Here is a 26,394-nt window from a genome sequence, read left to right on the forward strand (position 1 = left end):
GCTGGTCATCTATCATAAATTCACGATAGAGAAATCAGTTCAGTCACCTAACACCCACGTCATCTCCCTCGATTCCCTCCGCGTGAAGCGAGAGACGGAGAGATCGAAGCAGTCGATCTCAGAACTCCTATCTTTCTTTCGTACTCCAGTAGTAGACTATACTCGTAGTGTACCTATCTCTTCTCTCACTCAAACAGCTCAGAACTAGAAGAGAGTAAGAGAAGAGAGTGAGGAGAGAGAAATGGAGCGGAGCGTCCCCGTGCGCAAACCCCACACCTCCACCGCCGATCTCCTCACCTGGTCGGAGGCCCCGCCGTCCGACTCATCCCCTGCCGGATCCGCCACCTCTGCCTCCCGCCGGACCCTCAAGGTGTGTTCTTCTCCGGCAGTTTGTTAGGGCTTTCCTTGCTCTCGATCTGATTCTTCGCCATTTTCGCATTCTTGGCTCGCAGCCGGCGGGAGGGATTAGCCCGGTGATGTTTGGAGCCCAGATGAGCAAGGAGGAGGCCGAGAGCCTGAATACGAGGTGAGATCTAGGGGTTTATGTGTCGATCGAGGGGAGTTTGGTTGATTTACTAGTAATCTACTGCATTTCTGGGTGGACTCTAAGCTCTTTGCGTTTGATCCCGCTTATTTCTTCATCCGATCCAAAGAATGAAGCTGGTAGTCCGTGAATTTCTTTGAGAAGTTCATATTTGAAATGTGTTTTTGGCTGCTGTTTGCCTGTCACTTTTATATGATACATCAGGCTCTTTTTGTTGTGGTCCATTTTCGATGGATTTCTTAGAAAGTAAGCATAGTTATAGGTAACAAATAATGCTACTTGTACTTTATTTGTTATAATTGACCTGAAGATTGTTCCTGATCGTGCATATGTACAAGTTAAAGCACGTAGATATAATTAGAATTTTAATGTTCTTTCTACGTAGAAATCTTAATAACAAGAGATTTTACTTAAGAAGTAATTAGTCTGCAACTATAAATGTGAATTGTAGTTATCGTTAAGAGATATTGATGTTTGAGTTGCATTGCTTTGGAACTTTTCCTCCAACTTGTGTTGATATAGTTGCAGATGCCTTACTTGTTCTTGATACACTTGGCATTTAAATCTGCCAAGAGTTCAAAGGCATGTCTATGCTTTAGTTGTGAAGTTCAATTGCAAATAGCTAGTAGCACTCCATAACAGGGTTTACTTACTTCCAGGAAAACTTGCTCTGGCTTGAAGTTAAGAGAGATGACTGGCAGCGGTATCTTTGTAGCTGACAGCGAAAATGGTGAATCAGAGTCTTCTTCTGCTGTCTCAACTCCTAACAGTAAAACAACATTACGAATGTATCAGGTACTTCCTATGGCTTAAGTACAAACTTGGTTTCCTGATTACATTTATATTCTGATAGCAGATGTTTTCCTTTTCTTATTTTTCTGTATAACTTGCAACTTAAACAAAAGTTCTTGTGCTAGTCTATACTTGGTTATGACAATAGATAAACTAATGTGTTGCATTTTTTCTCAAGTAGAAGATAGTCTATTGATCAATTGGGTCTTCACTTTTTTTTCTTTTACCTAGTGGCACTGTATGCTTGCATCTTCCATCTGGACTCCTCGCAGTAAGGACATGAAAGCTAAATGATTGCTTGGCTAAATTAATCTTATTTTTTGTTTAACAGCAAGCAGCAAATGCAATCAGCCAGATATCTTTTAGTGCTAATGATAGCGTTTCCCCAAAGAAACCCACCTCACTAACTGAGGTAGCAAAACAGAGGGAGCTCAGTGGGAATCTTGAGAGTGAAGCTGACGGTAAAAATAAGAAGCAGATTTCTGAAGCAAAAAGCAAGGAGCTTAGTGGGCATGACATTTTTGGTCCTCCCCCTGAGGTTCCTGCCAGGCCTTTAGCAGCACGCAATCTGGAGTTAAGAGGCAATCTGAACTTTGCCTTACCCCAGCCAAGGAATATTCACACGTCTGTAAAGGTGTCCAATGTAAGTGAGATAATGCTGAGATATACTTTTTTGTGCATTGTAGTTTAGTTCCTTCGTTATATTATCATGTCACTTCTCGAGCATTGATTAGCTTGATACGCATCCTTTACTCCCTTTATGACACTATGCTATGCTAAGAGAAACATTTTCAAGATCTCACATACATATTATGTCGTTGCTTGTGAATCTATTACTTCCCTGAGTGGTAGATGGAACTTCTTTACAGTACCAGTTTGAATTGGTTTTGTATTAATTGAATAATGAATTTGGCATAGATCTGATGTATCAAAAGTTGACGTGCTTTGTCTATTGTAGTTTGTTCCACCAGACTTTGGCAGATTTTGTGTTGACCAAATATTACGACTTTCTTATGCTTGCATAAGGAGTTTGTACTCTTTAGAATCATGAAATGTCATTTTATTTTATTTTATTTTATTTTTTTGCATGTACCCCTCCAGAGTTCCTGATTATACCCTTTCTAAAGTTCATATTTGCACATATATCCTTCAAACCCCATGGATTTTGCTTGGATACCTTTGGGTTACTTTTTGATAAATATAAGTTGAGATCATAATAATTTAACATACAAAGACACAAACACCCTTAAATGAAAGGAATGTTGGTAATAAGAGTAAAAGTGTTTATGCCTTTTTTCCATTTACTTATTAAAATCTTAACATTTAGTTAGGTTGGAGGGCTATCCATGTAAAAAATAAAGGTTTTAAGGAGTATCTATACAAAAATCAAGTGTTTTGGAGGGATATACATGCAAATATCAATTTTTGAAAGGTATACATGCAAATAAGAGATTTTAGAAGCGTATATATGCACAAAAAAGAAAAGCCTCTTCTTTTCAGCATTTCAGTCACGGAAATAGCTGAAAGTTTCTTCAGGAACAAAGATTTAGACATGATATGAAGATAAGAAGGCCGCATGTATGTTGGACAGATAAACATTGTTATTGCATTTTCAACTTGATTAGTCTGGGGTTTACATGTGCACTTGCATTTCTCGAGTGTTTCACTGCTTTGTGCGGCTCCAAGAAAAATTATAACTTTAGTCCAGTTGAACTGCGCATATCTTAAAGTCACATTTTCAAGGTTCCATCATGGACTATTTGGTTCATTTACAGCAGTTCCAATTTCTAATAGCTAATGCAGCACCTGGTCAAAGCACACAGAGATTAAGAGAAAGGAACGGTTACATAATGTTCCCCATATTTCTTTCCTGTCATCTCTAGCTCTTGATATATCTCTGCTCCATTTGAATTAGCATTTGGCTGCAGATGTTGGAGCCATTCTTCAATGGTGAAGTTTTCATCATTACTTGTTTCTCCTTTCTGTTAATAATTTGGGCTTCCAATAATGCTTATGCTTATTTGCATGCTTTTCTTCTAAAATAGTTGTAGTTTTGTTAACTGACATTTCAGCCAGCTGGAGGACCTAGCAATATTACTTTTAGCGAGGAGCCTGTCATTAAAACAACTAAGAAAATTCACAATCAAAAGTTTCAAGAGCTTACAGGAAATGATATTTTTAGAGGCGCAACACCTGGATCAGCTGAGAAACCCCTAAGCGTAGCAAAGTTGAAGGAGATGAGTGGCAGCAACATCTTTGCTGATGGGAAGGCCGCCTCTCGAGATTATTTAGGCGGTGTCCGAAAACCACCTGGAGGGGAGAGCAGTATCTCGCTGGTTTAACCACTCTAACATGCTTGAAGGTGGCACATCCCATTTCACGTGTCTAATTTAAACATTTATATGCTGTTGTGTCCGTTTCTTGTTCGTGGGTTTTTAAGCTTTGTTTTTAATGTGATGGAGAGTTACTTCTATCCAATTTGCTCTTGAAATGTCTGGCTCATAACCGATACTCTTTTTTTCTGAATCTTTCATTGTAAAATGCTACTGTTATGGTCGTACTCCTTTTCAAATTTAGGACATGGAGTTCATGTTACAGGATTTTATCTAGTTATATAAGTTATGAAGGAGCTAAAAGTCTCTTGCTAGCCTGCGTGGTAATTCTTGTGTGAAGAATGAGTGCTTCTTTGGTTTGACAAAATGGCAGCTACAAAATTTTACTGTTATTCCAGCTCTCACCAGAGCAAAGAAAAAAATAATCACGTAGACCGGGATGCACCTCCCATCTCATATATACATATATATATATATATATATATATGTTATAAAATTTTCCAATAATTTTATATTAATAATTAATAATATATATTTGCTAAATTTATTAAAGTATATATCTATATAAGAAGCGAATCAACTGATTTACATAGTCCTATGACAGCCCCAGGGAAGTCAAACCGTACAACATCATGCAAAAGTCTTACAACATTCAAGAACAACACAATGTCAATGTATGACTAAGGGAATTTCCACATCATCCCTAATTATAAAAATAGGACTTCCATTAGAATTAACGATCTATTCTCATGGTTTTTACTATTTAAACTATATATTAAAACCCAATCAATTCTCTCATTTTTATAACAATAAATACAAGTAAATGAAATAAATATATGAAAGTGTAAATATTTTACTATTAATAAATATATTTATCATTAAACCAATATTTAATAAAATTAAACTTTTTGTATTTTAAATTATCTATTATAAAGCATTCACATTTTTCTTTTTTAAATCATAAAAATATATACCATTTAACCCTAACATATAATAAAATACGTTAAATTGTTTTATATTATGATTTAAAAAAGAGAAATGTGAATGCTTTATAATAGATAATTTAAGGGGTTCTCATAATTACCTTCTGTCAGGCAACAATAAAATCATCTTATATCTATAATTAATTTAATTCATCATAACTATCTTTTAATAAAATTAAAATTACAGTATTTTTTTGTCATTAAAATAAAATGTAATAATATAATAATAAATATTGGCAAAGACATCCATAAAGCTAGTAACGAAGCAACTGTCGTCTTAATTTTGTCTTTTCTTTTTATGCTAGCTAGTGACCGAACAACTGACCTCTTAATTGTGTTCTTTTTATATTATATTATATATCCACATTATAATAATATTTTTTCTATTCTTCTCATATATTAAATTTCTATATAAAAATTCTGCTAGTTTACGGTGAAAAATATTGCATTAGTTATCTTGGTTTAAGACTAGGCTGAGTAAATAAGTTATTAGCTACAAAAGAATTAGAAGAATAAAATAAATTAGTGGTAGAAAACATACTAAACTACAGAAAAAATATTAAAAAATTATGGTCCTTCGAGAGATATTTTAATTTATTTTTCTAATTCTTTGGTTTCCTTTTAACATAAAAAACTTATTTAAATCATGAAAAAAAATCCTTTAGTTTAAGACTGTCCGAAGGATGCAGCATGGTTAAGAAACTGGAATAAAGTCACAGCCCACAGGACCTTGGGAAGAGATGAGAAAGCCCAGAAGAAACGGGATAACGAGGCCCAGCAAAGACCATGCTAAGACCTCCTTGGGTTTAGTTTTAGATAACTACTAAAATTAAAAGCCTTTGGACTGGAGTCCGCCTTATTTATCAGCTAAGACTGTGTCGGCGGACCGACTGACTCCGGAGAAATCCATGGAAGAAGAAGGGGGAAAGAACTCTCGCCCTTCCCTTAAGCGCTCGCTTCCTATATCTGACGACGAATCCGAGCCGCCTCCGGAGTAATCTCTCCTTCTTCATCTCATTCACCCTGTTCTTTCTTATTCCGATTCCTCCTCTAGGGTTTCCTTGTTACCCCATTCCGCGACACTCTCAGGAAGCGGAGACCGAGATTTCCCAAGGGCAAGAAGGTGAAGGACGATGGCGGCGTTGTCGCCGCCGCATTACCCAAAGATGGCGACGTCGAGGATCTCGACGGCTTGATTGATCCCCAGCTAGCCGCTAAGGAGCGGGCCAAACGTCGCAAGGGGAGCGCCCGTGCCCAGGACGAGCACCAGATCGATGTCGCCGCGGCTGAAGTCCATTACGAGGTCCCAGCGTTTCTTGCTGTCTATTTTGTATTCTCTTCTTCTCGGTTGTTCTTGTTGTTGGTTGCTTAGGGGTGAGTCGAATTTGGATTATGTATCGTTTTAGATAATGGTAGTAGAAGTTATATGACAAGATGTAGCAAGAAACACCGCATGCATCCAGTCAAGTGATTGATGATACGAGAATAAGCTTCTAGTTAATATAACAAAGACGATTACCTCTGCTAACACCTTCTCAAACCAATCCGGTTCTCGACACATTTTAAAGTATATAGACATTGCGCTGAATTTGATGAGATGTTGATACAAAGTGGAGAAGAAAAAAACTCACTTTGTGCAATTGAAGGGCTAGGAGGTGGTGTATCTCCTAGAGTCTTTAGCACCTGGACGTATTAGTGAAGTACATTTTTGTTGCTTTAGAAGAACCTATATGCAAAACTATAGCCAGAAAACAGTACTACTGTTCTTTTCATGTCTATTTTGGTGGAATTAGCAATAAGTCTTTTTTAATTGAAGAAAAACTGTGTCCTTATTTTCTCTTAATGGTAACCACAATCATTGTACTGGCAATCCTTATACCTTATATTAGTAACACAACAGTGCAAATCTGTTCCCATGAAGAATAAGGTATTCATATGTTAGTTTTGTCCTGTAATGCAAATTTGTATCCCTTGAGGTACTTTGAAATATTTTCTGTCAGTTCATCAGGTTTCCAATATAATGTGCACTTCTGGAAATTTAATATGGAAGTTTCAGTCTTTTTCAGCATTCCTTGTTATCTCTGCATTTTATATTAATTATCTGGTTGACTTTGTTATGAGTTAGCACTTTGTGACTATAGGTATTTTTGGTTTGTTTCTGTTCAACAAAGTATACCAAAATCAAGAATTAGTACCAGTCCTTTCATTTAATTACTCGGGAACATGAAGTTGGAATCGCTAGTAATTCTTTCGCCTCTCTTTAGTTTGAGTAGACTGGCAAAGCGTAGCGGATAACATGGAATTATTTTTACAGGATGATACCAACTTTGTCGAAGATGGGATCCGAATAGAACCTTTTAATTTGGAACAAGAGAGAGAAGAAGGTTATTTTGATGCAAATGGAAATTTTGTTGAATATGCTAGTCAAAAGAAAATCAAGGTGCTTTTTGTTTAAATTTGATCTCTTGTATATTGATTTGCACAGTAAATTCCGATAGCATGCTCTCACTTGCTTGTTACTAGGATGCATGGCTGGATAGTGTGGAAGTTGATACAAGGTTTGCAGGAAAAGTTCAGGAGAAAGCAAATACAGAAGTGGATTACCATGACCTTTCTTCAGATGATATTGGGAAAATAAAGAGAAATATAGCAAATACTCTCCAGCCAGGTGAAACGGTATGATTTGGAAGGTAGCATTTTGTCTTGTAGGAATCTTAGAGTCTGCTGATAAATAAACTTTTATCAATTCCACCAGATTTGTCTGGTGAAATCAGAGGTTTATGAATTTTATTTTGTTAAAATTTATTCTCTTGTTAATGTAATGGTAATTATATTTTTGTATGTTGATTCCTGAATCAGGACGATGTATGAGGTCATCGGATGTGGATGAATCTTCAGTGTTCTGAACTTGAAATTTTAATCTTTTTTTCTCCTTCTCAGATCATACAAGCTTTGAAAAGGTTAAAAGGAACTTCGACTGACAAGAGAGGAAAGATGCCTGAGGTCACAAAGCATATATTTGATCAACTGACTGAAGATGCCATGAAACTAATGGAGAATGGTGACTACAGTTAAGTATAATTACTTCATTTGAAACTGTTGATGTAATGTTATTGATTACCAATGAGTAAGCAAATGCATTAAATTTTGTGGTTCTCTGGGTGTGGTTGTCTTTCAATGCTCTTAACAGCATTAGATATTCATGGATCATCTAACTCTATTGTTGCAATACACATCTTGATGGAAAAGTTTTCAAACATGCTATTCAATATTTCACTTTATTGGAGGCATACTAGATGTGATGTATACAAACATTTTCATCAGGATATCTCTAAATTGCTCTATTCATTTTAGAAGACTACTCTGCTCAACCTATCTTATACTCATCTTTTTCTTGTTGTGTAGATGTTTACCATGAAGAACAGGAGACCTTTGAGCGAGAGGCAGGTTAGTTTGTTGTTTCTTTTTAAACTATCTCCAGCTATTTATTTCCTCTTGAATATACAAATCACAATAAGTTTGGAAAAGTCAAGTTTTGTAATGACTTGTTCCTTTGTTATTTTTGCTTTTACCTGGTTTTCAAGTTTGACTTTTCCCTTTCTGTTTTTACTAATCTATGTGTAGCTGTGTTTAGTGCAACCACATTTTATTTCTTTTACTGCTTTTACTGACCATTGATGATGATGATTGTCATATATTGATGATTTTAGTGTATTTTTCTTTGTTCTACAATTTATATATCAAATGGTATATATTGATCTCTAAAAATAAGATCATGACATATTTTAGATAAGATTTAATATGGCATGGCACCTATTCGGCTGGACAAACCTGTGTACTGTGTAGAGTTCTTTTTATCTGCAAATGTCATTTGATACTGGTTCTGCTGTATATATTGCTTTCTATCTTTATACTATATGGCATCAGGGAATATTCTTAGTTATTGTTGGTTAGCATTTATCTATTTTTCTTCTGCTCAGGAAACTTTTCACCTCGTCATCATATTAAAGTAAATGATTGTCCACTATTGGTCAGTTCCTATTTGTTGGGGAAAATATTGAGACTGCTATGTGAAGGGAAAATTAAAATGTTCCAAACCAAGTAAAGCTTTATGTGTAGCATATGTCAAACATATGCTACACATATGCAGCTATGAGGCTGACAACAAATTGCATTGGTGAATTCACTTATGAAATTTTAACGTTGCACTTATGCATGTTTACGTAGATATATTGTGTCCCCTGCCTCTTTCACATATCACCATTTTTGAGAAACTGCCTTAATATCTTTTTTATTTTTTCCCTTTCCTAGTGACCATGATAAGAACTTCTTTAAAGCTGCACTGATATCATTCCATTCTTGTTCTAGCTGTTTCTTGATCCCAGATAGCTTTTAAGCTGCTGCAGTACAATCCTTCTTCCTGTTATAATATTCTCTCCATGCTAGCATAATGCTAGTCTTTGGTACCTTATGTGGACAGATAGCTATCATTTGCTTGCGACTTTCTTATCGTCAATTTCTGTTTCTTACAAAAATTAGTAAGCTAAAGTGGCCAACTACATTTACTGTATCTTCTGTAACTTGTATGATGAATCCCTTAAAGAAAATTGCCCTAATTTTATTTGCTTTCACAAGAATTCAACACTGTTGGTGGATGCATATTTTACCATCCGTAATTAATTTCATAGAGAGTTCTTCCATTATGCTCTTATTTTGTTGTTTACAGAAGGATATGAACGGTTACTTCGTGCACGGGAAGGTGCATCAGGTAGCATGTATGGTTGAAGTTTTGATTCAGAACATATGATCGTTATCTTTTCTAATAACGGAGAGCATGAATCAGACAACTCATCCATATGGGACATGGGACCTGGACCTTCAGCAGCAAGTATCTCTACATCGCAACTCCAATCTAATGAAAGCGATGAGAAATTTGACATGTTTGGGGAGGATGATGACAATGCTGATGTGAACCTACGGTCAGATACAAATGCTACAGCTTTGGCTTTTACTTCTGGGCAAGTATCTCAATCTACATCTGGAAGCGTAGGTTTGCCACAGAACTTGGAATCTGGAGGTAAATTTCATCAATATTATAAATTTGTTTGTATGGAAACCCAAAATATTCATATAGTTGTGATGTCCATTTTGGAAAATAATGGTCTTTTCACTATTTTCCAGAATCTGCTGATGGAGGATTGGGTTCAGATTATGTGTATGATGCATCATCAGGGTAGGCTTCTATTTTGCTAATCTTTTAGAGTAACTGATATAGATACTTGAATTTAAATGTTTGTTTGGATTGTAATTATTTCTGAAATTGTAGGATTGCATAACTCGGCTACTGCATAGAGTATATTCATTTGCGAAGCATATTGAACTGCTGGGTTAGTACATTAGGAGAAATGTAAATAATCATGTTCCGGTCTCAAGGTTTTCTTTTGATAGACCAGTGCGTTGCATGCAAGTCAGCTGGGCTAGTGTTTAGGTGAAGTTGCTCTATGGGGTGGAAGTGTCTCCTTGAGTGCACATAATATTACCAGGACTATGTAGCTTGATTTTGTGGCTGTGAGAATCTGTGTGCTGTTACAGGTTTTTATCATGAAAAATGCTTTGGTTTCAGAGTAGTTCTCAATAAAGTGATATGTTCTGAACAAATCGTGCTCTTTTTTTATTCTTTTGTTCATATACATTTCAGTATATCTTTCTTATGATAGATCAACTATGTTACTGAATTTTTTAGACCTCAATTATGTAATTTGTCGTTCCCAATTGCAATACATCATGCTTCCAAGCCTTAATATGCTACTTAAAAACTTATCTTGATGACATTGAACTTGGGAATTATCCATTTGAGATTTTCAAATTTATTTTTGACTGGTCTTTGTGAGTTATGGTCTACTCTATTTTGTGATGCAATTTCTATGAATCTTTGTGCCTATGGTGCAGAATAAATGATCAATCAGGGATAAGTTTTTTCAAAGTGTTGCCTCTGGGCGTTATACACAAGGCCTGCATTTCATTTTTTTGGGACATTTAATGAGAACCCAAAGTCATGATTTTCTTACAATTCTTAAGCATCTTTTTTGTCCCAGTATCTTTTTTTCTTTCTTTTAACTTGTCTTTTTTATGTCACTCAGGTATTACTATAGCAGCAGTTTGGGCTATTACTATGATCCTGGATCTGGATTTTATTGCTGTGCTTCAACTGGGATGTGGTAATAACATTTACTATTAATCTAATATCTGGTGAAGCTGGTTTTGATTTGTAAGTTTCTCCAAGTAATTTTGATAACTTCTATACAAAGAAGTTAATGGGTGCTGCTGTACTGGAAAGTTGTCTACTGGGATGAAATCATTATTAGTTCGGTGTCCATCTTCATTAAAGTTGCTACAAAATGTGGAGGCCATGTACATTCTGGAGAGAGATCTACGAAAAAGGTCTACATGTCTGTGTAAACTGGTGGGCGAAGATTAAAATTGCATTTCTAGCATGTGGGACTGCAACTTGGATATTGTGGTTACATGTATATCCACTAAATTATAGCCTACATAGTTGGATTTGAAATCTTTGAGATCCTCATGGCCTAGGTTACGATTATATCTCCCAACAAGTAAATCTATGCGTGGAGAACCTTTCCAGCTATCAAGCTGAAGCTTGTGCTAATGTGGATTATTATTTCATCAGTCAGCAGTTGGCCATATTTTGTGTATTTACTCACCGCTGTCTCCTTATGCAGGTATTCGTTCGATGAGCAAACCGGGGCATATAATGAAGTCCAAGGTGTCGCATCCTCAGAAAGCTAGAACAGGCAAGGTGGTGGTGCATTGCCCAGAGATGGTGCATCTTTATTTAAATTTTCAATGCTTTTTTGGCCACCTAAGGGAAGAAACATCAGACGAATTTCTGATATTTCTGAAGGAGTTTTGAGAGCTGTGCAGACACAGCACATTAGTTGTTCTTTTACTGGTTGATAACTTGTTTTTATAATTAGTGTAAAATATGAGAGTGATTTATTGTACAGTAGTAACGTTTGTTTCTCTCGCAAGTACTCGGGGAGGTTTCTCGACAGAAAACTGTAGGCATTATTATGAACTTAGGAAATTTTAGATGCATAGGAGTATGTTTTTTTTCTTTCTATATTACTGTTTGGGAGATACTTATATGAAAAGTATCTCACGGAAAATAACCCATTTCTAAGGAAGATAATAATCTTAGGCTGTTTTCTTTTAAACTTCGATCATTAACCAATAGGTAAGGGAGGATCTCGTGGAGGTGGGGAAAATTTTGCATCGCTTTTCTTATTTGCTAATTCTTGTCGGGATGTAAACTAGGCACCTAAAACATATCAATGACATAATATTTTTGAATGAGAAAAATCTATCGAAAGGGAGTTCACATATTTTATATAATTAAAAGGTTACTGTGTTACCAAAAATAATGAGAGGCTTAATATAAAAATAGGCAATAGTGGAGGGATTTAGGTGTAATTATCCATGGAATGAAAAACAAAGAAATTGTCCAAACAAGTAGCAGCATTTACATTCACGGTTAATTAATTATGGTTCAAAGCCAGGTCTACTGAAGGTATCATGAAATTCTGAGTACAGTTAACAGCTATTGTAAAAGTAAATGATCATAACAGAATAGAAAGGCTCATATATTTCAAATACTTTAATACCTCATTCTAATTCCTAATGTTAATCCTGGGATAATGTAACTGGTTTCTTTCTCTACGCTACATCCGGTACAGCCATTTCAAGGTCCGAATCAAACTGCGCCTAGAAATTAGAAATAAAATTCTATAATTATTTACATTTTCCATCTATTCGAACTATTTCGAATTGGATCATTTGCAATTGCACAAGAAAGATATTTTATGGCAAAGGGGTCTATGGAAAATTCTGGGAAAACGACAATGATTGCTAGTTTATTTGTCAAAGAAAAATAATGTACCGGTTTTCTCAGCTATCCTTTTCGTTACGGTTTTCTCAGTATCCTCTTTTATAGTCTTCAGTCCATCAAATATTAAAATTTGTATTTCATATTGAACACCTACGAGGAAAGGAGGGCATGGAAGAAGAGCTCCTAATTTTATTTTTATTTTTTGTTGCATACAAGTTGTAAAGTAATATATATATATATATATATATAAAGCCCTCCGCCATCTTTTCAAGTGGATCATGTCAGACTGTTTGACTCACCCCGCCACCGGCATCTTCTACTTAGTAGATTAATATATAAGCTCTATTCTAATACTATATTAATCCACCAATTATTTCCAAAACTCACATTATTAGAGGACAATAGTTCCCTCGGACGACCAAGAGCGTAAGGTTGGTGGTGCATACGTTACGTTCTCTATACTTAGATAATGAAGACGACCTTTTAGCTACCTGAATCAGGATGGGGATGGGGCAGGCTTTAATCCACCTTGAATTCTATCTGTAAGAACAATAATGCTACGGTGACGCATGCGAGTGGGTGAATCACTGCAGTATACGTGGTATGGCCTGCTCTTCAGTAAACTGGCAGACAGTTGACGAATACTTCACATAGTAATTAATGCAACAACCATTCATGCTCCTATGATCTCTGAGACCTTACTCTCCTTCAAGTGATGTTACATTACAACTACCTACGTACGTACTGCATCGATCTTAAGCATTGAGAATAACAATATTCAGCAGAAAGAATTTCAATATATGCATCTTTTAACGACGAAGCACCACCCGGCCGGTGACGTTTATCTGATTTAAAATCGACTGTAAACAGCTTGTAATTTAACCAACTTACAAGCTGGATAATCTTTTCATCGGTCAGCGACAGGCAGTATACTTGTGACCAATCTTTTGTGTATGTAGTATTTATAATGGAGGAGCAAAAACAGGGGGGCCGTGCTGCAAGACCTCAGATGATTGTGTATCTTAATTTAAACATTCAATGTTTTTTTTTACCACCCTATGGGCCAGACGAATTACTGATGTTGTTTATTAGTTAGTGTAATATATGTGAGCAGTTCTGTGCAGTAGCAATGTTTGTTTCCAGAATCAGGGAGCATTCGTCAAGAACTGAGTTGTGTATTTTTTATATGGAATATAATTAATTACATCTATACTATTTAAAATAATTATTTGTATCTCACTACTTATTACAGATAATAATCTTTGAAACAATGGAAGCCTGAATAGTGACAGCACACCCAGATCCAAATTTGTCCAGAATCTGAATTCCAAGTAAGCCTGAAGTAGACTGATCAGCTGAAAACTATGTCCCAAATCCTGCCTTAGATTGGCCAGATAAAAGGCTTTCCTCGCGATTGCACCTCTAAACTTGATTTGCTCTGAATGATTTGCTATGCAGTTATGCAGCCATTGATTTGGTATAAAAGACGGTAAAAACCTTCACAGACTGTAAACAATTACAAGTACTTTTCTCTTGTTAAAGTTTTGCTCCTCTTTCTGACCTCGACTCCTCCAATGAGGTCAACTGGAAAAAAAAACTTTGAAGGGTAGATAGGTTTACGAGTTTATCAGCATCAACATCCTTGGCAAAAGAAGAGCATAAAAAATGCAATAAAAGTTTCATTAATTACTATGCTTGGTGAGCTAGCAATTTCTCCCTGCTAACGTCATTCTCAAATTCTTCTTCTTTGTGAAGAGTATCAGTAACACTCTTCTCATAATCACCTTCTGGTTCAAAAGATCGGACAAGAGTATGTTTTTGTACTGAATTTTCCAGCTCTATCTGTTGCATTTCTGATGCTATTAGAGAATGCATCCTTGCCCGATCTCTGTCTCTGGGATAGGTGAAGTAGAGGAAGGAGTAGATGGAGCAGCAAAGCAACATTGGAATAGCTATTGCAGTGTAGAGTGCCTTAGCTAAAGAGGCAGCATTATCTCGGTTGGTCACGACACTACCCTCACCTTCTCCATAAGGAATTGGCTTGTAGCCATATATGTATTCAGCTAAAATCCCAACAACAGGGGGAGCAAATGAAGCCAGTATCGACTCGAAAGATCTATCAAGAGCGTAGATGCTTGTTCTTGATTTCTCGGGGACAATCTCTGCAAATATAGGACTGCATACAGCAAAGCGAAACACAATTCAAATTGATAGGATTTGAGACATGGTAAGATTTTTCAGAAAAAAGGATGAGTGGCATACTTGTTTGTAGCTGGAGCATTCCAAGAGATGCTCAATCCCATGATGAACAAAACAATGGCATGCCCAATTGCTGTTGAGGAATCATCAGGTAAGACCAAAAGCAACACAGCTGCAAGTGGAATGGCCGAACCTGAGCTTATCTGCGACAAAACTATTCTTCCAGAATTCGGAAAATGTAGAGCAAGAAAGTCACCCATCTTTCCTCCAAAGAGTCCACCAAGCGAGGTTGCAACTGAGAACAATGTCATGAGGAAACCAGTTCCTTTGTGAGTGAATCCAATGAGCTCAAGCCACATGGGTGCAAAAGATAGTGCAGACCAAGGGAATGAGCCAGTGACCCCCTGAGCCACAATGATTTGAAACGATGGGATTTGCATAACAGCCTTGGCTTCCTTGATTAGTTCTTTTGCTTCTTCCTTTACGGACTTTTTTGCAGCAGGCTCATCGTTTGAGTTAGTATTGTTTGCAAAATGAGGATCCACAGCAAAGAGTCTGACCAAAACTCCTACTATCACACTAATAATGGCTACAAGATGGAAAGCAATTCTCCAACCGGCAATTCCCAGAACTGAAGTAGACGCTAGTAGTATGGCGAATAGTCCTCCAATTATGGAACCAATGTTACCAGTTAATTGTAGCCATCCGAAAGCCGAACCGCGTGTATTGTCGTCAGTGGAGTCGGCAACCAGGGATTGGATGGCTGGTGTCACCAGGGCTAATCCGATGCCATTTAAGCCTCTTGAGATTGCTACCTGTAGATCAAGTAGTTCAAGTACACACCCCTTAAAATAGTTATTGTTCGGAGATTTATTATCTTGAAATTTGAAAGTTAGCGATTGAAGAATTAGATTAATTGGCTTGTGAATACCAGCAGCATAAATACTCTTCAGATTGTTCTTCAGATAAAAGAGTTTTTTTCGTATGCTCTTCTGAATAAGCTTTTCTAAACTCATAGAGAAGGGAAAGAAAAGAACAGAGTAGAAAAGAATTTAGACGAGCTAGCTTAATAACTATCATATCCACTCAAACGGCAAAGCAAGTCATTAGCACAAGATTAAAATTTAACATGGCAAAGCGGAAACTAAGGTTGCAATCCAATTTCAGCACTCAGGCGAAGAACGAACAACTAGTCAATAATTTTGAATTAGTCCAAGCTTCCCGACACCAATTGAAACAAACCCAAAAGTCTAAAGTGGAAAACCCAAATCCCAATCCGAAAACGATTTCATAGAGCCAAAAAGATCCCAACGTTGTGTCACCTGGAGGAAGGTGTTGGAGATGGCGACGAGGAAAGTGGCGGCGGCCCAGAGGAAGGCGCCCAGGGCGATGACGTGGGCACGGTTGTAGCGAGAAGCCAGATAAGCGGCGAGGGGGTAGCACAAAGCTTGTACGATGGATCGGTAGAGGGTGAGGGAGCCAAGACCCGTCGGTGTCGCGTGTAGCGCCGCGCCAACCTCTTTGTACACCGACGGGAGAAGAGCCTCGTCGGCGCGCTCCATGATCGATGCGAGGTTTACTAGAATTAGCGTCCTCTTCTCTTCTCCCATCGCCGCCGCTTCTTGCTTCATGGTAAGCTTCATGGATGAGGAAAAGAGGAGAGAAAGAGAGAGAGGGGGGGGGTGGACTTCTCTTGATCCGAGGGAAGCGGGGGAATAAATATACGAGTTCTGCTGTTGAATTGAGGGGACAGGGCAACGAACGAGATAAATAAATGGACCGACCAATTATCTCAGCTCCTCCTCGAAAGTGGGTCCCACTATGTGCTTACGTGTACTATGGGCTATGCGTGCAATCTCGTCCTGAGTTCCTAATTGCTTGGACCGTGTGATGGTGATTCCTCTCTGACTGACTTTGATGAAGGGCTGCAAGCCAATGATTTGATGACATTTGGCATCCATATTATTATTTATATATTCGGTACCTGCGAGCAATATTTTCGTCCCAACATTTGCCTTATACTTCTCGTTCTAATAAAACCAAAGGAAGAATAAAATTTTAGTTGCAGGTGCTGAGGACAAATACAAACCTTCAGTCGTTCACCGGCGATGTTATAGGGAAATCAACATTTAGCATATGCTATATCTTCACATATTGGCAAATCACATCCTTTTTTTGTGTAGGAATTGTATATTATGTTTTGAGTTTGGTCAACACTAATGGTGTTTAGGTAGATAATGTGAAACGAGAATATTTTGTGAGGAAGGAAATTAGAGTATCTCAGCCCTCTTTTCTCCCCACCATTTTTTGTTTTAACTCTGTTCTCCTCCATTATTTATTTATTAAATAAGGAGAGCTACATCCTATTTAGAATTCTTAAAAATTATTGTAATTTTATTACGTTAACTTAGTTCGATAAATTTGTTGTGTTAATTCTTAGATTTGAGTTTTATTTTTTAACGATTATTATGGTTTAGACCGTCGAGGAGATCAATTTCTCAGTATAAAAATATATTTAAGTTAGGTTAAGATATTTTAGTAATATCTTTTGTGCAATTAACTTAACCTGAAAATTTAAATAAACTTAATAAATCTAACTGCAGACATTCATCACAAATATTGGAACAAAATGGTTGGTTGATTGAGAGTATTATGATTATAATGATGTAGCTGTACACCTGTAATTTTGAGGTCCACCTTCCTATTTTGCTTTCTTTACTCGATCGATGTATCCTAATTCTTATAAAACAGATATCGACTTTTAAAACAACTGAACAGTGTAAGCAATACCCAGATCCAGCATCATCCAGAATCTGAATTTCAAGTTAGCATGGAGTAGAGAGATCAGCTGAAAATGAAGTGTGGCCGACTTCGATCTTTGATTGGTCAGGTAAGCGATTTCCTCCTATCGTAACTTGATTCTGCCTGATCAAAAAGAAGTGTTTTCTCATCATTGTCTTCAGCATCAAAATTTTCGTCATCATAAACAATATCAATCACACTCTGTTCTTTCTTGAGCAGCTCCACTTCAGAAAGTTGGATTCTCGAATTGTCTCCCACTCGACAAGAGTTCTCCAGCTCTATCTGTTGCATTTCTGATGATATCAGAGTATCCATTCTTGCCCTCTCTCTATCCCTGGGATAGGTGCAGTATAAAAAGGAATAGATGAAGCAACAGAGGGACATTGGGATTGCAATGGCGGTGTAAAGTGCCTTGGCAAGTGAGGCAGCATTTTCTCTGTCAGTCTCCACACTGCTATTCTGACCTATTCCATAAGGAATTGGCTTGTAGCCATAGACATGTTGAGCTAGAAATCCTACAACTGGTGGAGCAAATGAAGCCAGTACAGATTCAAATGATCTATCCAGTGCATAGATACTTGTTCTTGATCTTTCAGGAACAATCTCTGCAAATATAGGGCTGCACACAATAAATTATCAAGAGAGTGAGTAGATCCCACTCCAATATAGTGCTAATACGTTTAAAGGATGATGTTTCAAAGGTATTGTCAAATTATTCTATGTTCTCTTAAAGAACTGCACATATTGCAGATTCACATCAATATATTTACCACACAATTGGATTTATTTACTAATTACCAATGTAAAAAACAGTTTTTTTAAAAGAAGTCTATGGACTGATATGGATTGTATCAGTTCACTTAATATAAATTGGTAACTACATGGAAGATATGAAATAAATTCCAGCTTCCTTGCAATGTGATTCTTTTTATACATACAATGACCATCTTTAATAGCTTAGTTTCATACAAAATGATAATTGCTCAGATGAGTGAAAAGTTACTGTCTAAGTGTTATATTATGTCTAATATTTAATTTGTGTTGGTGAAGTGCCAACAGTTTTTCTTACTGATTTCTCATCTATCAGTTGTTCTGAGTGATTTAGTCGTTATCTGAGGCTCATAATTGCAGTCAATGTTACTAATTGTCTTAATTACATTATCATTTTAGCGAGCATTGTTATTTTATTAGTTAAAACCTCGCATCATAACATTTGAAAGAAGATTGCATCGTAGTTATGAAAGACGAACTAAAATGTTTACGTACTTGTTTGTAGCGGGAGCATTCCAAGAGATGCTCAAACCCATGATGAACATGACAAATGCATGCCAAAAAGCTGTAGAGGGCTCATCAGGTAAGACTAACATCAATATAGCTGCAAGTGGAATGGCAGAGGCTGAGCTTATCTGGGATAATACTATTCTTCCAGAGTTTGGAAAGCGCTTAGCCAAAAAATCCCCCATCTTTCCACCTAATAAACCTCCTATTGAACTTGCAACTATGAACATGCCCATAAGCACCCCTGTTCCTCTATGTGAGAAACCGACGAGTTCCAACCACATTGGTGCAAATGAGAGCGCAGACCAAGGGAACGAACCAGTGACCCCCTGAGCTACAATAATCTGAAAAGATGGGATCTTCATGACAGCCTTCGCTTCTTTAATGAGATCCTTTGCTTCCTCCAATGCAGATTTGTATGGAATGTGTTCAGTACTTGGACCCTCATTGTCAGGAAAGTGAGGATCCACTGCAAAAAGTCGGACCAAGATCCCTACAAATACACTGATAAAGGCGACGATATGGAATGCAACCCGCCAACCTGCAATACCCATGAATGAAGTTGATGCTAGTAGGAGGGAGAAGAAGCCACCAATTATGGACCCAAAGTTGCCGGTTAGTTGTAACCATCCAAATGCTGAACCACGTGTGCGGTCATCGGTAGAGTCTGCTACAAGAGACAGAATGGCGGGGGTCACTAATGCTAGCCCAACACCATTCAGTGCTCTCGCAATTGCAACCTGCAGAATATATTATCCATCTCGAGTTAGTTCAGGGTATTTGTAGATTGGACCTATGTGGATAGGCCAAAGTAACAAAGTACAACTCCAAATCAAAGAAAGGGAAATAGACATCCGAAAGAGATCAAAAGCGCAAAAAATATTCCGGATAGTATAAACCTTTTGTAAACGCATATTCTATTAAAAAAGATTCGTAAGTTGGTTTTGATTACTTATCGGTCAGACATATGAAGAGTGGTAGATCAGTACTCCATCTAATATCAGAAAATCACTGAGAAGCAACAGAATTTTCTTTTTGAATAAGTTAAAGTTCAGCCTTTCTCTCAAAGTTAGGTACAATATTTGGTTTAATATTTGCACAAGTGCTCGCAGATCATGAATTTGATCATGAGTAGTGACCAAGCTATTACTCTGTTGGATGGAAACCTTCTTTAAATAAAGTTAATCTACCTTCTCTTTCCAAGCGACCTTTGCAAAACCAAGTAACAATAGGTTATTAACTCTCTACAGACAAATTGAAGTGCTACCTACTGAGAACTCTGCGCACTCTGTTTCCAAGTTTTCTAGCAAGCACCTGAAATCTACGAAAACAGAAAACTGACTCGAAAATGAGGAGCAGAACCCATCAATTAATAATGGGCAATGTCGAAAATAATGCGACTTGGTTTCAGAGAAAAATCCAAGACAACCAAAACGTCATTCAATCAGAACATTGCAAAATCCTAGTTATATTGTCGATAAACCAAAATAGGTTAGGTCAATGTACAAAATCTCCAGCTTTTAATGAATCAAAGCCAAAAACCTAACAGGCCCCCACCACCCCAATTCAATTCGATTCGATTCAACTCCAAAATCAACCCAAACCCAAAAAGGGGTCGGTGACCAAAGATGACAACTTCCGAGAGGGACAAACCTGGAAGAAGGTATTAGACAGCGCGACGAGAAAAGTAGCGGCGGCCCAGAGAAAGGCACCGAGAGAGATGACATGAGCCCTATTATATCGCACAGCCATATACGCAGCTATCGGATAGCAAGTGGCTTGGACGAATGATCTAAAGAGAGTGAGGGATCCAAGTCCCATGGGAGTGGTGTGCAGCGCCGCACCCACCTCGTTGTAAACAGCGGGGAGAAGAGACTCATCCGCCCGCTCCATGATCGAAGCCAGGTTCACCAACACCAGCGTCCATTGCTCCTCCCCGAAACCCATCGATCTCGAATAGCTTTCCTTTGGATTGAGATCTATCTAGCTACACGAAGGGAACGAAAAAAGAGCACGAGGGAAGAGAGAGAGAGAGAGAGAGAGAGAGAGAGAAGAGATGAAGAAAAGAAGGAAAGGTCGCATCCGCTAGGACATGACACGATACCTAGGTCTGGGGAAGCGGATATTTGTTGGAACGTGAAGAATTATTCCACAGTTCCACGTGTACATAGCCCAGCCTCTCGCAATTCGTCCTACACTTTGATTCGAGGTTGCCTGTGCAGCTAGCTGAGTAGAGCCCAATTACTAGTATAGTCGGCCCACGTTCTCACCGGATGGGCTTGGGCCGGACTTTGGCATACGTGACTGTAGGTCCCACATAGTATAGGAACAGGATCAATGACATCGATATGTCATATCGTTGTCCACTGGGAAGCCCAAACTGTTTAAGGATAAAACACATTTAGGCATTTAGCACTATGACCACCTGCATCTTGATCCTAATGGATTCTATAGTATACCACATATCAGAAGTAACTGAGAAAGACAAATCCTAGTAAGGGGAAAAGGATGGGATCTAGATCCGACAATGTTATTAATTACGGCAATTGACCGAAACCAATTGAGGGACATGGAATGTGGCAGGCAGGACCATGAGGGCTAGTCAGAGTTGGGTCGGGGTGTGTGTGTGGGGTCAGGCGTGGAGTTCCATCTCGATTACACAGCCGTACAGGATTCGCTGCGTCGGAGGGGAAGCGGGGAGGTTGCTTCCACCACCCACCCCACCACGACCAACGTCTGACGTTGACCAGCCGTGGCTGTCCGCCCTGGAACACCAACCACCGTCAGTACACATACACGTGTAACCTTTTGGCCGCAATTCTCGCCATCCCTCGTGGGCCCTCATTGCTGATGCTCGTGTGGTCCCCGTTTGCGTCATCGTGACGCTTCCGTGACGCCACGTTACACGAGCCTCCTCACTTAGGCCCGAGTCCTCTAAGTAGGCTCGAACTATAAATTTATATATTTAAGCACCCATGCAGTTGATATTAATTTGCTCTCATCCTCCTCCGGAGATCACTCTCAATCTCCTCAATTACGCTCAAATATGAGAGATTAAAGACAATGGCTTTTTAAAAAGGCGATAGAGACTGCAATGCTTTTTGTATGATATGGTGTATGGTGGTGTGGCATACAAATGGGTCCCATGCTGAGACTGTACCATGTTATCTATGGGAGATGGCATCATTAGGGAAGAAGGGGGGGTGGGTTGCTTTTGGAGCAGGCATCATGAAGGTGAGACAGGGAGGCCCCATACGTACGCCTAACCTTAGCAGTTCCTTTGTCTTTAGTTAGTGCAACTCTTGCGAAGAAGGCATCTGGCATTCAATCTAGTCGAATTAAGTATAGACGTTCGATCGATTTATTTGGCTTTCGGAACTTGAGAGCTAATTAATTTTGTATCACAACTAATGCATATATACAGCCTGCAACTAGATGTATTTATGAAGACGATTTGAATGGCGGAGGATTGTGGCATCCATAAAAGTGGGATCCACATACGTTCCTACTATAAGATATCTTCACGTAGCCAGCCAGCCTCTTATTCTTCGTCCTAACTCATAACACATTGTTAGTTTGGTTTAATTCTTTTGCTGTTCCAATTATTCACTTGTTAGAAATGGGCCCTCGAATTTATAGTAGACAATGGTTTAAGGTACGTCTTCGTTGTTAACAAAAATAGCTAAATATAGGTCCACTTCAGCAGACCATATATGAACACTCATAAGTTATCTACTTATCTTCCTTCCATCTTTTATCTCCTTGCCTAGGAGTCCTACAATGTCTTTATAAAAAGGCAGCATTGCCATCAATTTAGTGGCGGAGCCATAAATTTTGGTTAGTGGTAGTATAGTTATCAAAAGATTGATTGATAAAAAAAAAATCCTCCAAAAAGGAAAAAGAAAAAATGAACGATATTTATGTCAACCTCTTAATGATTTTTATTTTGTTTGTATTGTGCGTTCCTCATCACCAATTGATATATAATAGTTATTTAATAATTGAAGCAAAATTGTGACAATGATGGTAGTAAAAGCTAAAACCTATTTTCTATATAGTTTTCTCTGACTAAATGCATGATCGCACATAGTTTATTAGTTACAAGATTAAGCAACTTAATGAAAATTATAGCTAATCATAGTAATTAATAATTAAAAAAATACTTTAGCTTGCAATAAATTTTCTAAAAACAAAATTTTTGTCTTGCCAGAGATCAATAATTTAGTTTTTCAATCTAATTTACTATGGAGAAGTTCTCTTAGGATAATTATTAAACACAAAAACTAGTCTTTTAATATAGACCAAACCTGCACAAACTCATGTATACGATTGTATATTTTAAATAAGTTAGATAAAATAATAGCGAATCCTATTTGCAAATTAATTTTAATAACGATATAGTAAAAAATCTCACCTCCCCGACTCCACCACTGATTATATACAATATATTCAGAAATTTTTGCTGGTTGAAAGTTATCATCATGCGAGATGCATGGATCATAATGAACAAATCATGATATTTTTTAGCATGGATTGATCAGTCTAGAAATTATAGTAGCTGTTTCGTCTTATGGTCATCTCGGTTCCTAACGTAGTCGAGAATATAAATAAAAATAACCATGCGTAATTGAGTAGTCTTATTCATTCTAGAATTGTTCGATAGAATGTCTCAATGGGAACTTAAATTTATCTGCAAGTATCCCTGCCGGCAGGAGAAGTTCGGTAAATTAGAAGACCGTACGACTTCTGAGGTCAGAGAGAGGCCACATGGGCGTTAAAAAGATATTAAAAAGAAATATAGAGATAATTTGGTCGAAGTTTTACCTGTAACCATTAGGACGAATTTAAAATATAAATATGGACTTTGTATGGAAAATTGTGGGGGCTGCTGCTAGCTCTCCTCTAACTGAGAAAAACGTGAGAATAGGATTTTGAATGTAGAAAAAGGTAGGATTGATTACAACTAATGGGCATGTTTTGACTTCAGATGAGGCAATGGAATAAGGGCAAGTTAAATACGGATGTGATATGCAAATATCAATCGTTTCAACAAAACTAATATCAGATGGCAGTTCTGAAAAAGCTGTGCTAACTGCCTCAAACCTACGTATGGTCGTAGTAGTGCAATACGGAGAGGAGAGTTCACCATAAAAAGAAAACTAGATCTTACACACACGGAGTCCTATCTCATTGCCAGAAAAATAACAAGAATTAATTGTGCGGGGTCCGTGATAGCAGCCACATCATTGCATAAGAAATCCATCTTCCTCTCCATGGCTAAGATAATAAAATAGATAGCACGCTGTGAGTTTTCTGAATTTTTATACGCAAACTTTCAAACCAGCCTAACTGAATGAAGGGGAGCTACTGTTTCTAACCACCTAGCTCTTTATTCTACACTGGGCCACCTAACTCTCTGCACAAGATAGCGAGATGTTAGAGAAGACCTTCTTCCTCGATCGTTTCGCTCACCCTAGCATAAGATTCCAAGATGATGCAAGAGCGACAACGAAATAATACTACTGTTGCAGTGTTACTCTATGGCGCAAAGTAAAATAAGCTTACCACCCTGGAATTTTGATGCCAATTTCTAGAAGATTAATTACAAGATATGGTAATTTAGGAGAGTTTCTTCCTATCATGACGAGGCTTACGCTTGAATCTTGGACTAATAGTACCTACCTGGGTGCAGAATTCAAATTTGTTCTCGTAGATCGAGTATCCTGTGAAATTGACCACACCCATGCCTTGCTATCTTTCTTGGGCTAGCTGAAGGAGAACGTAATATTCTTCGTGAAGGGCATAGTATTATTATTATTTTCCTGGTACTCGTAAAGGGATATACTTCTCAATGGACTCGGTTTTCCTTTTATGCTATCTAGCTACCATATATATTACATGCAAATTGATCCACCAACAATTCCAGAAGATGGAGAATTCTAGCATTAATTAAGAAATGCACCAATATCATTGTTAGATTTACATGATTACATCCCAAGCTACCTCACAGGGATCGTGTCATTTTTTTTTATGCCACCCGTCATATAATGAAGAGGTCCTATCTTTTCACCAAACCCTAATAAAGCTACTATTTACCAATAATATCTTCGCGTGTTGTCAATATGACCTAGCAAATCAATAGAATCAATAATTTGTAGCTCGTGTGACAATACGATAACCCATGGGCTAGGCCAAGGTGCGAGATAGTAAACCTATGTAGCCTTACTAATCCTAACCTAACTTTAACGCTAACTCTAACTCTAACTCTAAACCTAACCCAAACTGTGGAGCCAGAGGCGAGAGGGAGAAAAATTCTTTGATCTCGAATTCTATACTAATGTTTTTTGCCTGTTTTATCTTAATTACTTCTTTTCCTCGTGGCCCAATTTCCACTGTAGATAGATCCATGAAATGGAATTTTCTGCGAGTCAGGTCCAACATTTAAGTAATTTTAGTCAGGTCAACCACATCGCTGTCGGTCTAACTTACAAGTAATGGGTCCGATCAATCTTGTGATTGACCTGGCTTGCAGTCTATTTGCATCATAGCTTACGTACAGCTTACCACATTACATACATAGTTTAATCCTGCTATTCTTGAGGGGTTTTAACAGTTGTACGATCAGCTATTTGTAAGGGAGAGAGAGTTGACAAGGTAAACATAGAGCTAATGGGTATATAGATAATGGATTAATTTGATTATTGGTGTATGAAAAACTTTGGTAGGAATCCTTTTAATTGATATAAATCTAGTGGACATGATAAGGAGACAGGAGAAGAGACAGCCCTCCATCTACATGTCAGGCTGGTCGCAGTCATGATCCCCACTTAACTTTAGTTGGTGGGCTGCTTTTGTTGCACCACAGCACATCTCAGTGTGGTGCATAGCACACTGAAAAAATAAAAATAAAAATAAAAACACACTTAAAATTGGTAATCGAGAGTTTCTTGCTGATTTGGAGTATCTCATTGATCGCGTGGCCATCATAATCGTGCCAACGGTCGATGCGTGGCCATCACAATCGTGCCAACTCTACTCTTGTAATTATAGAGGTCTCGTACATGGGATGCATAGATAAACATTCGATCACACATCAATATCAATTAGAAGCAAATTAAGATTCAGCTATGCAGCTCTTCTTTACACTGTTAAAAAGACTTTCACCATTACCATTTGCAGCACAAAGGTTTTGTTGATTTGATAAGAATGTCATTAAGTTAGCACATGAGTGAGCATATGCTTTTGTGAAGAAGATCCAGTGGTGTATGACTGTCAGCCTTTTTAGATACTGGAAAGCTTTATATCTTTTGGGTTTGGCTCGAAATTATAGGGGTCAATCTAGTGTAGAGAAGAATAGAGGGGAAAAGAGGTTGGATCATTGGAGGGGTAGGGAGCGGGGGAGGCCCCATTCCTATTCCTTTAAGCAGCCCCTAAGCAGTCTCCCTCACATGACTCTTCTGAGAGGAAGAGGGAAAGCCATCATTGCTAGAGAACAGATTATTCCCCTGCCATGGGTGGCCATGATTTCAATACAATACTTACAAGGGTCACATGTCA

At 37.8% G+C, this 26,394-nt stretch overlaps 4 protein-coding genes across 5 annotated transcripts; 2 read left to right on the top strand and 2 right to left on the bottom strand.

Moving 5' to 3' along the window:
• Positions 1-42: 42 nt before the first annotated feature.
• LOC140779964 (uncharacterized) lies at positions 43-3,983 on the top strand. Its single transcript, XM_073125323.1, has 5 exons — positions 43-370; positions 453-526; positions 1,204-1,339; positions 1,668-1,979; positions 3,409-3,983. The coding sequence occupies exons 1-5, from the start codon at positions 242-244 to the stop codon at positions 3,676-3,678; spliced, it is 921 nt and encodes a 306-aa protein (XP_072981424.1). The 5' UTR covers positions 43-241; the 3' UTR covers positions 3,679-3,983.
• A 1,519-nt stretch (positions 3,984-5,502) lies between these two features.
• Positions 5,503-11,704, top strand: LOC140779193 (uncharacterized). Its single transcript, XM_073124183.1, has 11 exons — positions 5,503-5,646; positions 5,742-5,955; positions 6,967-7,092; positions 7,176-7,328; positions 7,593-7,722; positions 8,058-8,099; positions 9,379-9,420; positions 9,496-9,729; positions 9,834-9,885; positions 10,793-10,870; positions 11,393-11,704. The coding sequence occupies exons 1-11, from the start codon at positions 5,561-5,563 to the stop codon at positions 11,457-11,459; spliced, it is 1,224 nt and encodes a 407-aa protein (XP_072980284.1). The 5' UTR covers positions 5,503-5,560; the 3' UTR covers positions 11,460-11,704.
• A 2,015-nt stretch (positions 11,705-13,719) lies between these two features.
• Positions 13,720-16,429, bottom strand: LOC140778246 (uncharacterized). Its single transcript, XM_073122866.1, has 3 exons — positions 16,080-16,429; positions 14,821-15,572; positions 13,720-14,734 (listed from the first exon to the last, which is right to left on the bottom strand). The coding sequence occupies exons 1-3, from the start codon at positions 16,398-16,400 to the stop codon at positions 14,248-14,250; spliced, it is 1,560 nt and encodes a 519-aa protein (XP_072978967.1). The 5' UTR covers positions 16,401-16,429; the 3' UTR covers positions 13,720-14,247.
• A 947-nt stretch (positions 16,430-17,376) lies between these two features.
• LOC140779409 (uncharacterized) lies at positions 17,377-20,942 on the bottom strand. Of its 2 annotated transcripts, none has more exons than XM_073124451.1 (3): positions 20,491-20,939; positions 18,826-19,577; positions 17,377-18,178 (listed from the first exon to the last, which is right to left on the bottom strand). In XM_073124451.1, the coding sequence occupies exons 1-3, from the start codon at positions 20,782-20,784 to the stop codon at positions 17,644-17,646; spliced, it is 1,581 nt and encodes a 526-aa protein (XP_072980552.1). In that variant the 5' UTR covers positions 20,785-20,939; the 3' UTR covers positions 17,377-17,643. The 2 variants fall into 2 exon arrangements, with proteins under 2 accessions (XP_072980552.1, XP_072980554.1); XM_073124453.1 differs by having other exon boundaries at positions 18,019-18,164; positions 20,491-20,942.
• Between the last annotated feature and the right edge of the window lie 5,452 nt (positions 20,943-26,394).

The sequence above is a fragment of the Typha angustifolia genome, chromosome 15 (assembly GCF_048772165.1).
Source record: "Typha angustifolia cultivar Huaian chromosome 15, ASM4877216v1, whole genome shotgun sequence".
In the NCBI taxonomy this organism is placed as follows: domain Eukaryota; kingdom Viridiplantae; phylum Streptophyta; class Magnoliopsida; order Poales; family Typhaceae; genus Typha; species Typha angustifolia.

Excerpts from the sequence above, each read along its gene's own strand:
- LOC140779964 (XM_073125323.1), top strand. The coding sequence starts at position 242 with ATGGAGCGGAGCGTCCCCGTGCGCAAACCCCACACCTCCACCGCCGAT. Across the intron at positions 527-1,203 it reads GCCGAGAGCCTGAATACGAG|GAAAACTTGCTCTGGCTTGA; the intron begins GTGAGATCTAGG and ends ACTTACTTCCAG. Across the intron at positions 1,980-3,408 it reads CGTCTGTAAAGGTGTCCAAT|CCAGCTGGAGGACCTAGCAA; the intron begins GTAAGTGAGATA and ends CTGACATTTCAG.
- LOC140779193 (XM_073124183.1), top strand. The coding sequence starts at position 5,561 with ATGGAAGAAGAAGGGGGAAAGAACTCTCGCCCTTCCCTTAAGCGCTCG. Across the intron at positions 5,647-5,741 it reads GAATCCGAGCCGCCTCCGGA|GAAGCGGAGACCGAGATTTC; the intron begins GTAATCTCTCCT and ends CGACACTCTCAG. Across the intron at positions 8,100-9,378 it reads GACCTTTGAGCGAGAGGCAG|AAGGATATGAACGGTTACTT; the intron begins GTTAGTTTGTTG and ends TGTTGTTTACAG.
- LOC140778246 (XM_073122866.1), bottom strand. The coding sequence starts at position 16,400 with ATGAAGCTTACCATGAAGCAAGAAGCGGCGGCGATGGGAGAAGAGAAG. Across the intron at positions 15,573-16,079 it reads TCTCCAACACCTTCCTCCAG|GTAGCAATCTCAAGAGGCTT; the intron begins GTGACACAACGT and ends CTTGATCTACAG. Across the intron at positions 14,735-14,820 it reads AATGCTCCAGCTACAAACAA|TCCTATATTTGCAGAGATTG; the intron begins GTATGCCACTCA and ends TGCTGTATGCAG.
- LOC140779409 (XM_073124451.1), bottom strand. The coding sequence starts at position 20,784 with ATGGGTTTCGGGGAGGAGCAATGGACGCTGGTGTTGGTGAACCTGGCT. Across the intron at positions 19,578-20,490 it reads TGTCTAATACCTTCTTCCAG|GTTGCAATTGCGAGAGCACT; the intron begins GTTTGTCCCTCT and ends TATATTCTGCAG. Across the intron at positions 18,179-18,825 it reads AATGCTCCCGCTACAAACAA|CCCTATATTTGCAGAGATTG; the intron begins GTACGTAAACAT and ends TATTGTGTGCAG.